The sequence below is a fragment of the Bos indicus genome, chromosome 21, assembly GCF_029378745.1.
Source record: "Bos indicus isolate NIAB-ARS_2022 breed Sahiwal x Tharparkar chromosome 21, NIAB-ARS_B.indTharparkar_mat_pri_1.0, whole genome shotgun sequence".
Lineage (NCBI taxonomy): Eukaryota > Metazoa > Chordata > Mammalia > Artiodactyla > Bovidae > Bos > Bos indicus.
The window spans coordinates 42,078,281-42,090,499 of record NC_091780.1 but is presented as its reverse complement, the minus strand read 5'-3'; the positions used below and the strand labels follow the sequence as shown (position 1 = coordinate 42,090,499).

Genomic DNA, 12,219 nt, shown 5'->3' with positions numbered 1-12,219 from the left:
CAGGCTCCCCCGTCCCTGGGATTCTCCAGGCAAGAACACTGGAGTGGGTTGCCATTTCCTTCTCCAATGCATGAAAGTGAAAAGTGAAAGTGCATAATGTTATGTTTATGCTGCATAAGAAATTAGAACTAATTATGTGACAGGAAAGAATGTAAAGTTGTGTGAGGTGGTATTTAAGTATTAAAGCAGAGTATATACTTTTGCCAATTTTGAAACCATGGTTCTAACTTCTCTAAAATATTTTATGTATGTACTCCTTTCCTAGTTTATGCTTCTCTATGGATATATTACAACATCTATCTATATTCTTTTCTGTTGCACTTGTAGATTTCTGTATGTTGAATTTATGCATGTTTTTGTGTATTAAATATATAGTCAAAACATTACCTCACTTATTCCATACATTTTTATGTAAGTAAAATTATTAGGAAGTTGAAATTACCCATTGAAAAGCACAAAATTTTTTAAAAGATATTTTGGGAGGAAATCTGAAAAGCAAAAAAAGAAAAAAGAAGCATATACAGGTACAGAATCCCTTAAGCTTAATTACAGAGTCCAAAAGGCACTTTTCTTAACTCATTTGGCAGCAGAACATGACCTGACCTGATAGGAAGCTGTTTATAGTCATTATTTATCCTACTTTTATGTGAATATGTTTATATTTTGCTGCAGAAATATCAGTGAATTTGATTGTGGAGTGCTGCCTGAGACGAGCTGGGGGTTAGAAGTAATAGATGATGTGTTCACTATATTACTTGGGTGGATGTGATGATGGCAGCCGGAAAAAAAGGGAATAATGGAGTTGTTCCAGAGAGCTACACTTGTGAAGTTAAGAGCCCAGTTAGGCATCTGGCAGGGAGTCTGCTAAAACAAAACAAAACAAAAAACCCTCAGGTAGGGCCCCAGGAAGGTCAGAACTGTGGCTAAATTCTGGGCTAGGCACTTTATAAGATATGTTGTAAATTAGAAGTGGGAACCATGAAGAAAAGCCAAGATGTCAGACCATAGTGGGAATAAGGGTGACTCTGAGTGCTCACCAGGATAAAAGCCATGAAATGAACAGTTAGAAGGGGGAAAAGGAGGGGATTCTAAAGCAGGTAGGGTCTAATGACTAAAGTAGGAAGTCCTCAGTAGCAGATTACTTGAGCACAAATACAGTGATATTTTGGAAAACTGAGCAAGGATTCCTCTGCTCAGCTGGAGGAATACTGGCATCTTACGCACTTTGCTCTTGAACTAAGTATCCGCATATTGCCTGCTTTTTAAAGTGTCTATATTAAATAGTATTTTTGTCTCTTCCATTACTGTTAGCTGCCTGCTTCAACTTCTTCATGCTCTCAATTAGTCTGCTCCTTCGCTTTTAATATGGGGCTCTACCCCACTCCAACTAGAATCCAGATAGCTGGATTATTAGTCATGTCTAGACTAAACTAAGAGTCAGCAGGCCCCGAGAGACAAGAAACTTATGTCAGTAAAGTTGATGATCTTTGAAACAGTTAATTGCTATGTATCTTTTTTTAAACTTTTTTGTTTGTTTGTTTTTTACTTCTTATTACTGAATTCTTTACTAGGTACCAAGTAGTGAGATTGCTTAGGTAGTGACTTTCAGATGAGTGTGATGGGAGACATTAGAGTAAAATTTCTCTTTTAAAACTTGCCTTCTGGCACTGCAAAGTGTCCAGAGTGATATCTTTCTTCCCAGGGGGAGGTGGAAGAGTTGGTTTGTGGAATGAAGATTGATAAAAATTGTCAAGAATAACCAAGGACTAAGCTAACACTGTTAGTCGCTCAGTTGTGTCAGACTCTCTGTGATCCCAGGGAGGAGCCCACCAGGCTCATGGAATTCTCCAGGCAAGGATACTGGAGTGGATAGACCTCCCCTTCTCTAGGAGATCTTCCCAACCCAGGGATCGAACCCAAGGCTCCTGCATTGCAGGCAGATTCTTTACCGTCTGAGCCACCAGGGAAGACTAACGGTGTTAGTATTAGTTACTTAGGGATTTGCTGTCTTGGTGGGAAGGGCCCTCTGGAAGTTGATGTCTCTAGTACACCTCACATTTTATCAAAAAGCCTCGAAGTACTGGAGACCTAAGTGGATAGTGAACTGATAAGAGAAAACAAAGTTATAAAGGTTAAATGCTTCAGTGGGCGTGGTAGTAACTGTCAGTGATTAGAAACTGTATGAAGAGTACATGAAGTAGTTGAAGGAGCATGGACATTGAAACTAGACAGATGTAGGCGTTACCTTCTTTCTTCTACTTCTTTCCTCACTTAAATCTTGGACAGATTTCTTAATTCATTATCCTCATCTGTAAAATAAGGATGATAATATCTGAATTTTAGTATTAGGGAAGGGTTTCCCTGGTAGCTCAGTTGGTAAAGAAATTGCCTGCAGTGCAGGATACCCGGGTCCAATCCCTGGGTCAGGAAGATCCCCTGGAGAAGGAAATGGCAACTCACTCCAGTATTCTTGTCTGGAGAACCCCATGGACAGAGGAGCCTGGTGGGCGACAGTCCATGGAGTCTCGAGAGACAGACACGATTTAGTGACTCAACTACCACAGTAGTAGGGAGATTCAATGAGATAGTGAATTAAAAGGTTCTAGTAAGGAAATCCTGAGGAAATGTTAAGTCTCTTTTCCTATCATTGCCTTGTTAGCGTTGGTTCTGCTGCTCAGCCCCCTGCGCCCTTGCCACCATAGTTCCTTTTACCGTCTAAGGTTTTCTCTTTTTTAATCTGGAGGGAGAATGCCAGAGCTAGGCTACGCCAGAGGCCTCTTCTGGCAGCCTCCTTCACTGAATCCAGCTTCTGCCATTCTTCTCATCCTTAGTAGTAATCTGCAGCACTTGAGGAAAAACGGGAGGAAGGCAAAGGAAATTGCATACCTACTTCTGGCCCTTTCTTACCTCACTTTATCCATTTCTGTATAACTCCTGTTTCTTTCCTACTCCATTCTAGCTTCTCTGTCTTATAGGATGTGCTCCTTAATCAGTTCTTGGAGTTGAGTGAATCTGCCTTTCCAACTGATTTGTATTATGCCGTGATAAGCAGGTTTCACAGCATTTCTACCACATTTGCAGGAAGTATTTGAATCTAGGTACACTGAATGTATTTTCATTATATTGTAAAACAGGTTATTAGTGCTGTGTGCCTGGGTCATGTTGTCATATGACTTAAGAAACATGAATTAAATTGATTTTATGGGAATTGTATTCAGAATTCCAAAAATCAAATATTAAAATTTATGGTGCAGCAAGCCATTTTTAGCTCAGAATGGGTGTGGTGTGAAACTTGGTTGAAAGTTATGAATAACACAGATTTTTATGTGAACTGATAAATCATTTGGTTAATTAAAACTGTTCTTTTTTTCTTCACTCTTCTTCCAGGAGTAGTAAAGAAAAGATTGTTTATATTTAGAATTCTGAATGTTAGATAATTTGATCCAAAATATTAACCAGAAATGGCTACTTTTAAGTAGCAGTGTGACATTGTCTTGTTACATATTCTTCTACTTGCTATAAAAATCCTATCATAGTATAACTAAAAGGGAATTAAAATTTTTTTGAATTATAGTGGTCTCTAATGATTAGTATTTAAAGATTGTGCTCTATAGAACACTGAGTTCTCAGGATTCCCAGCAGGGGGAGGAAAAGAAAAAGGTAGAAATTGGGCAAAGGTCAGTACATAAAATATGCTGAGAAACGTCAGGTGCCATACATACACACACACACACACACACCCCCTTCTGGCAGTATATAATGTACATTACATATAGCACATGTGTGGAGACCCTCTATAGGAAGGAAGACTGCCATCTTGGTGTTTCCTGAAAAGATTAGGATTCCGTTCCCTCACATACAACACAAATCCTCATTTCCTCGTTCTTTTTCACTACTGTTCTACACAACGCTTTTTAGGAAACACTGCTTTACCTGTGGGGATGCTCTCAATAGGTTAACCTGTTAAAATTTATGCACTTGTAGTTTCTACAATTACAGTTTTTAATGAGAGCCTGATAGTGTCTGAAAATGTCAAAGAATCATTTCTCTAATGATGGACTTGCAGGTTTTCAGTTTTCACCTCTCACAATGCTCTAATCAATGCTTACACTTCTGATATTTTCCTTTTCCTTTCTCTGCCACGAATTTTCAAAAACTCATGCTTTCGTCAGGTGGTTTTGATGTTTTTTGACTTCTTTATATTTTCCAAAAGAGTTGAACCTATTTGTACTGTCACTATAAACCTATCAGCTTTTCTAAAATCTCAGTTTGGCTGTGAAATTTTTGCATTTATAATATTTAGATTTAATGTACATGTATTGAATCACTCAGCTAAATTCTTACTGAGCTTAATCAATATTGTACACTTAACATTTTAAGTATTTGACTAATGACAACTGGTTTATTTAGAGTATTAGAATGTCTAAGTTCATATCAAGTAATATCATAGATTTGAATTTCATTGTCATTTTCCTGCTATTTTCTAAAGCAATTTTGGTTTCTTTGGGCTTATCTAAAAATAATAAGTTAAATCTTTTTTACCCAAGGTAATAAATGAATTATAGGAGAGTAGGGGACACTCATCAGCTATTAAAATACCTATATTATCTAGTTTCCGTATTCTTTGTAGATGAATAGTGCTAGTTTTATTTCTTTTTTTTAAACATTTGGTTATTTCTAGTTAAAAACATCCTTTTACAAAGAAGACAAAGTGAAATCAAAGACAGAAGCAAACAGGGCATGGGCTTCTCATAAGCTCTTGGTCCAAAACCTGGACGTGATTTTCCGCGTGGACAATAGGGGTGACTGGCCAGCAGAGGGATGACTTTGAGGGGGTGGCTGGAGCTGCAGCCTAGTTGCCTAGTCACCTCACCATGTGAGGATTAAATGAAAACTCCCATTATCATAGCATCTCAGCCTCCAGAGATTCTGTTAAGTTGGTTTAGGCTCAAAAAACTTTGTATTTTTTAAAAGCAACCAGAGTTGCTATTAACCAGAGTGGTCTATTTTGTTATAGGTCTACTATTTTGACATGCTCAGCTTTTTTAACAGTTTACCTACCTCATCTGTGTTCTTCCTTTTGCTGTTTTCCCAACACTGCCTTTTTAATTGTTTGACCCTTGTCCCTGAAGGAGTTGGGAGGTAAAACTGATTTTGTGATTTACCGAAAGGTATAGGGCAAAATATTGGGGCTTCCCAGGTGACGCTACTGGTAAAGAATCCACCTGCCAGTGCAGGACCTGCAAGGGACGCAAGTTCGATCCCTGGGTTGGGAGGATCCCCTGGAGGAGGGCATGGCAACCCAGGTGATTCTTGCCTAGAGAATCGCCTGGACAGAAGAGCCTGGCAGGCCACAGTCCATAGGGTCACAAAGAGGTGGAACGACTGAGCATGCCCACATGCGTGGGGAAATCGGCAGAGTGAGCCCAGATACAAAGTAAGGCCCCACCTCCACCGCCATGCTCTGTTTGTTCTACACTTTTGTCCCTTACATCTTAATGTCAAAAATGCTGTTTTCCCTTTTTTTCCGGTGGAAAGGTTTCCTAGCACTGAGGAAAGAGAATGAGCTTTGTTCCCAAAGAGACCTGGGTTTGTTCTCATCTCTCCGTTTACTGGCATCAAAGTTTTTTTTTTTTTTTAATGTAAAATGGGGACCAGTAATACTTGCTTTCTTTCCTGTGATGATTAGAGATTTAAGCACCTAAAAAGATCTTGGCTCAGTGAATAATAGCTGCTTTTCTGCAGGGCAGCAGTGGAGATGCAGACAGACCAGACTTATGGACAGAGAGCAGGAAGGAGACAATGGGACAAAAGGAGAGAGTAGTATTGAAACATATACATTACCATGTGTAAAATTAAGACAGCCAGTGGAAATTTGCTGTATGATGCAGGGAGCTCAAATCTGGTGCTCAGTGACAACCTAGAGGGATACGATGGAGTGGGAGGTGGGAAGGAGGTTCAAGAGGTTGGGGACATGTGGCTGATTTCATGTTGATATATGGCAGAAACCAACACAATATTGTAAAGCAATTATCCTCCAGTTAAAAATCAGTAAATTTTAAAAATTGATGAAATTTAAAAAGAAAAAGAATAGCTACTGTCATCAGTTTGTGTTTTGGGAATTAGTGGGAAAGTGAGAGGCTTTGCCATGAACTGCAGCAGGTAATAGGTGTGTCCTTCCCACTTGCGTTACCAAGGTGATGCTAACAAATGGTATTGTGAATTATAAAAGTAAGGAATCAGTGGAAGTTCAGTTTATTGGTTTTTAAGGGTTTCATTTTAAAAGTTTTAAAATCATAAAAAATCTGGAGACTAGAGAAAATAGCATTACCCACAGTGCTACTGCTTTAATAATCATTGCTAACGTTTTGAATCAGAAAAATACCAGGAGCATCTCACAATTTAAATGATGGCTAGAAAAGCCCAACACTTTATGAAGCATATCTATAATAAAAGAAATCTTGTACCGAGCGAAGACAGTATTAATAGGGGGATTAATCCTGAAAGACTTCCTGAAGGATTTATTTTTAATAAAGGTAGATTTTGGAATAGTTTATTGTAGGAAGAAGCAAGGTGCTTCAGATTTAAAAAATAAGATGCAGATAGGATTTTCAAATCATCAAGATGAAACTATTAACTCTGGAATCACAAGTGACTTGCTTTAATATTTGTTTTACTCTACAATCAGTGAAGACTGTACTTAGGGATATTTAAAGTACAGTGACAAAAAGACCTTATTTGCTTTCTACCAGGGGCAGCCTTCCTTAGGCAACATCTTAATTATGACCTAACGCTCTGTGTAATTTGTGAGTTCCTATTTTGTTACCTATAATTGTGCAAAGCCTGAATCACAGGTCATAGGGAGTGTCAGGTCAGTAAAAAATGATCCATCTTCTTTTAGATTAAATCTTGTGGGGATTCAGATCAAGCTGCCCAGAAGGTGTCACTTTTGCATGAGGATTCTTTTGAACCCATGGGTTCAAGAGAAAATATTGTCCTCCCTTAACTACTTAGAATAATTTAAATTGGGGGCTTGTCTCAGGGAAGAGTTGTTATTGGAGGTAAATTTTTTCTAAGTAGCCCCATCTCTGTCAGAGCAAACATCTATTTACCGAACATCTTACTCCCCTTAGTCATCCTGTGACTGTTCCTGTCCTTGAAGCCCCAGGCTCCCTCGGCTTAGAGTGGCATAATACCTCATTTTACCTTTCTGTCTCTCAACACTTCATGTATCTGGGGTCTTTGATCTTCCTGTGTGGGGGGTTCCTTATGTCTGGAATTGAATTTTTTCTCCTGTTTATCTGTCCATGCCAATTTAATTCCTAGACCAGAATTCAGAAAAACCTAGAAGGGTAGAGGAATGTTTCTTCCCTCCCCAACAAAGCTAATTACTGTTTTGGTTTTTTTGTTTGTTTGTTTTGAAAGGTATAGATTTTAAGATTTATGTGTGTACCCTGAAATATGGGAGATTCTTGAGAGGATTTTTTTTGTTTCCTTTTTTTTTTACTCTATGCTCTTTAAACAAAACTGAGAAACTGAAAGCTGGAGGTGGAGTTGCAGCTGCTGTGATGTCTTTTAAAGACTTGAGAGGCCAAGAAAAGTAATTTAAATTTGAGACATTCCAAAACTTTAACTGCATGATTCAGTTCCATTTACTGAATGGCTTGTTCATTTTGTAAATTAATTTTTTATTGCTCAGGAAAGAAAGAAAACCAATTTGACAAACCTGTCTTATTTGTGTTTGAGGGGGTCTCTTTATTTGTGATTTTTTTTTTTCTCCATACATTCTTCAAAATGATATAATAAATCATTTTAAGAAACTAAAATGACCAAAAATATGAAGAAGACTTTTCCCCCTGCATGAAATTGAGCATATGTTCCCCCAAATGACATATGTTCTCAAAATAGTTATGTTCCCCAAAAGTCCTTTGTAGATATGGTGATCATTTCAAATATTAGAAAATGTCAAATCATTATGTAGTACACCTGAAACTAATGTAATACTGTACATCAAGTATATATTAGTAAAAATGAATGAATGAATAAAATTCCTGGCTTCAAGGTATTTGATAGGCTTGATTGGATAAAAGGGTGGCAGCATAGTATGTAGCGGTTAAAGCGCATATATCTCGAGTTACATCGCTTCAGTGCATGACCATTTTCTGTGTAATCTTAGAAAAGTGACTCACTCAGCTTCTCTGTGCCTCAGTTTCCTCGTCTTAAAATGGTGCTAATAAAAATAACTACCCATGGACAGTTCTGCAACTTATTCAAGAATATTTAAAGCTCTTAGAGCTGTGCTTGGACTATAATTAGTGATCAGTAATAATTAGTGTCTGTCAAAAATAATGGTTGGCCTTATAGTTGGTACAGTGGTTTGATGACACCTTTTTTTCAAGTAGCATAACTGTACCTTGAAAAATACATTGTTATATGTGTTCACTTTTAATAAATTAATCACTCTGTAACCTCTCCCGAGAAGCATAAAAATGGAAAATAAGAGAAAAATTAGACAAATAAGCATTCTCCAGGTATGTATAGCCATAGGACTGTAGTTGAATTAAAACATACAGTAGATTGACTGTATTTGTATTCATCATCCTTAAGTTACACTGTAGGTTAGAGCAGGAACATCTGTTGTTTGCAAAGTGCATTTACTTATGTCATTGATAATACATATGTGGAGATCAGAGGCCGTTGTAGATTTGGGGGTTTGGATGTGGGATTACCAGTGTGAATTGTCTACTTCGTAAGAGTAATTTATATGAGAAATGTATTGAGGGCATGGGAGATAAACTTTATGCCCTGCTTATGATCTCTAGCTCTTTACTGAATTATTTATTATTGCATTGTGTTAGCTATTTTGCTTCTTGATAGATCATTTTACACCACAATATTGCTTCTGCCTAAGGAAAAAAAATGTCTCTTCAGCAGTCCTAATGACCTCTAAAAAGGGTAATTTGATTCTTAAGATAGGGTTTTGACTTGCCCTGGTGGTTACAAGAAATTTTCTCTGTGATACTCAGGTTATTTTTTTTCTTCCTCACGCAATAGCAGATACTGAGTACAAACTTGCTTTTCTCCTTTGGTATACTTAGATTTCTTCTGGAAATTATTTCTGTAGTGTTTATTACCTTTACTGTGCATATTTTCATCACTTCACTTTGATAAATGAAGAAAGAAAAGGAGGGTTTCTTGCCCAAGCCAGAGGGCGAAAGTAAGGTAAATCAAGAGCAGGAGCTGAAAACTTGAATCCCCATAGAAGTTGGCAAATAATGTAAATGAATAATGTAAATGAATAAGAGTCCCTGCTCCCCTTAGATTCAGTCATTCATTGCTGTATGGGATATGGACCCAGATTTTTGTGTAAAATCTTGTGTTTAAATGTTAGTAACCAGTTTTTTCCCCAGTACATATATTGCAGGTGAAATTTAGCCAACAGTTCATCAATTTGCAACTACTGTCTTTTAAAGAGGCTCTTTTCAGTTATATCACAATTATTACAGTGTTATAGTCTAGGTAATTTCATACCCATAAACTCTCTAGGAGAAAAAAGAAAGAAAAGCCTTCCTCATGTCTCCCATCTGATTTTCTAATACTGCTTACTACACGTGCATGCTTGCTAAGTGGCTTCAGTCCTGTCCGACTCTTTTTGTGACCCTGTGGACTATAGCGCACCAGGCTCCTCTGTCCATGGGATTCTCCAGGCAAGAATACTGGAGTGAATTGCCATGCCCTTCTCCAGGGGATCTTCCCAACCCAGAGATTGAACCCATGTCTCTTACATCTACCTGCATTGGCAAACAGGTTCTTTACCACTAGTGCCACCTGGGAAGTGCACATCTTACTGGCTTCTCTGCAAAAGACTGAGGTTTATTTAGGGGGAATATGGGTTATGTATTGTATATGGTTTAGTTTAATTACCTGTGGCATTCTTTTTGTATCTCTATGCATTTCGAATTACATGCTTCTTTTTAGCTTAATAGGTTTATTTATAATGTATTAAAGTTACTTTTTATACTTCAATATGGGATAGATGTCGGAGAAGGCAATGGCACCCCACTCCAGTACTCTTGCCTGGAAAATCCCATGGACGGAGGAGCCTGGTAGGCTGCAGTCCATGGGGTCGCTGGGAGTCGGACACGACTGGGCGACTTCACTTTGACTTTTCACTCTCCTGCACTGGAGAAGGAACTGGCAACCCACTCCAGTGTTCTTGCCTGGAGAATCCCAGGGACGGGGGAGCCTAGTGGGTTGCCGTCTATGGGGTCGCACAGAGTCGGACACGACTGAAGTGACTTAGCAGCAGCAGCAGCAGCATGGGATAGATGTACCCACCTTAAATGTATATGATACCTTCTCTGTTGTTTAATGTTCTTGATGATAGCTGTTACTCCTGGAAGTAGTAGTGTAATTTGTTTTTAAGCCAGCTTATGTTTTTAAAAATTTTTTCTCCTTAAATAATTTTTCCAACTTTTTTATTGCAATATTTAAAAAATTACAGAAAAATTGAGGAATAGTAAAATGATCGCTCACATATGTACTACCTACAATATTCATCTGTTAACATTTTGCCATATTTTGTGGCTAACTGATTGATGTACTTAACCATTTGAAAATGAGTTGCAGACATTATACTGTTTTATTGCTGTATACTTGAGCATGCACCTAGAAATAAAAAAATCCATAATCAGAAATGCCATCTTGTAAATTTGCATATGAGTGAGTGTATATGTATTTTACCCACATGCTTGTATGTTGTGTATATTCTAGAAAGTTACTAGAGTATACCCAGGAGATGCTCATGAATCTAAAAACAAAACCTCTTCTATTGATTATTTGTTACGAGAGAAGTGAAGGCTGTATTGGATCTGGGTCATAACAAATAATGATCTGTGTTCTACAGTCCTTGGATGGCATCCATCCAAGTGCCTTTAAAAACATGAGTTTGCTTTCACAACAAGGTTCACAGAGATAGGGAGACTATCTGTATTGGTAGAGATGGGATTTTCCCTAAAAACTCCTAGCCTCAGGCAGTGTCTTTATTAGATTGGAGAAACAGATGCTAATGGGAATAAGTACCTTTGCTCAAGTCTTGGTGCTCAGTTGATCAGTCATGTCCAACTCTTTGAGACCCTGTGAACTGTAGCCTGCCAGGCTCCTCTGTCCATGGGATTTTTCAGGCAAGAATACTGGAGTGGGTTGCTATTTCCTTCTCTTGGATCTCCACATAAATGACAGGTTATGTGTGGAGGCAAAGGCCCTGGGAGACCTCAAGCTTTGGTAATTGTTAATACATACTCACAAGCCATTTTAGTAAGAAAAAAGTGCTTATGTTACAGAGAAAACTGAAAGTCTTCACACTTGAGTAATCTTAACTGTAAAAATTTCAAAATTTTAATGAAATGTCTCCTGTTTGGCAAGTTTTGACATATGAAATCAACAATCCTACTCTGTTCTGCTTATCTACTCTCTGAAAAGGGGGTTTTGTATCAATAAGTTTACTATTGGGAATTTTCCAGTTTTACCTTAGGGCTGTTAGGAAAGATGTCTCCATTTATTTATGCTTTGTGCTTTTCTGTGGAAGATTTGCAGTATTGTGATTGCTTTCCTTTTCATTCTTCTTTTAAAATATTATTTTCCTTTATTATAGGTATATGACTAAAGTTTAATGAGAAGAATCGTGACCAGCTAGGAGACTTTTCTGCAAGGAATGGAATTAGCTCATAGCTTATTGCTGAATGAAGAAGCATACAGTCAACTGGGTGAAGTTCAGAAGGCAGAGTTTATTTTTGATTGGTTGAGATATTTGGAGAAACTCTTGGTTGCAACCAGCAGGGTGAGTAACATTGCAAAAACTGTTTTCCAAGGTCTTTGGTTTTTTTTTAAGTGCCAGATAATGTTTAATTCCTTTGGTTTACTTTTCTGGTTCTGTCCAGCATAACCTAAATTAGCTTTCAAAGGTTAGACCTTAATAAGATTTTACAATGAACTAGTAGGTTTCTTCTGCTTGAAAGAACAGGAAGAAATTAACCAATATTTATAACGTTACTTTCAAATATGTTAAAAACTAATTCCAGAGCACAGTGTGTTAAATTTCATCATTGTTATCTTCTTACCTGTGTCCCTCCATATGCATGACGTCCTGGAACAGTATTGCACTAAATAATGTTATGGGAGTTTCACTTAAAAGGGTGAACTCTTGAAGGGGAATATGAG

General features: G+C 37.8%; 1 protein-coding gene across 12 annotated transcripts in view; it reads left to right on the top strand.

The window, feature by feature from the left end:
- Window positions 1-12,219, top strand: part of HEATR5A (HEAT repeat containing 5A) — a 98,178-nt gene that overhangs the window by 2,799 nt on the left and 83,160 nt on the right. For all 12 annotated transcript variants that reach the window (XM_019983485.2, XM_019983492.2, XM_019983488.2 and 9 more), the window contains one exon: window positions 11,654-11,839. In XM_019983485.2, coding sequence (XP_019839044.2) covers window positions 11,714-11,839 — 126 coding nt within the window. In that variant the 5' untranslated portion in view covers window positions 11,654-11,713. The remainder of the gene's footprint in view (window positions 1-11,653; window positions 11,840-12,219) is intronic.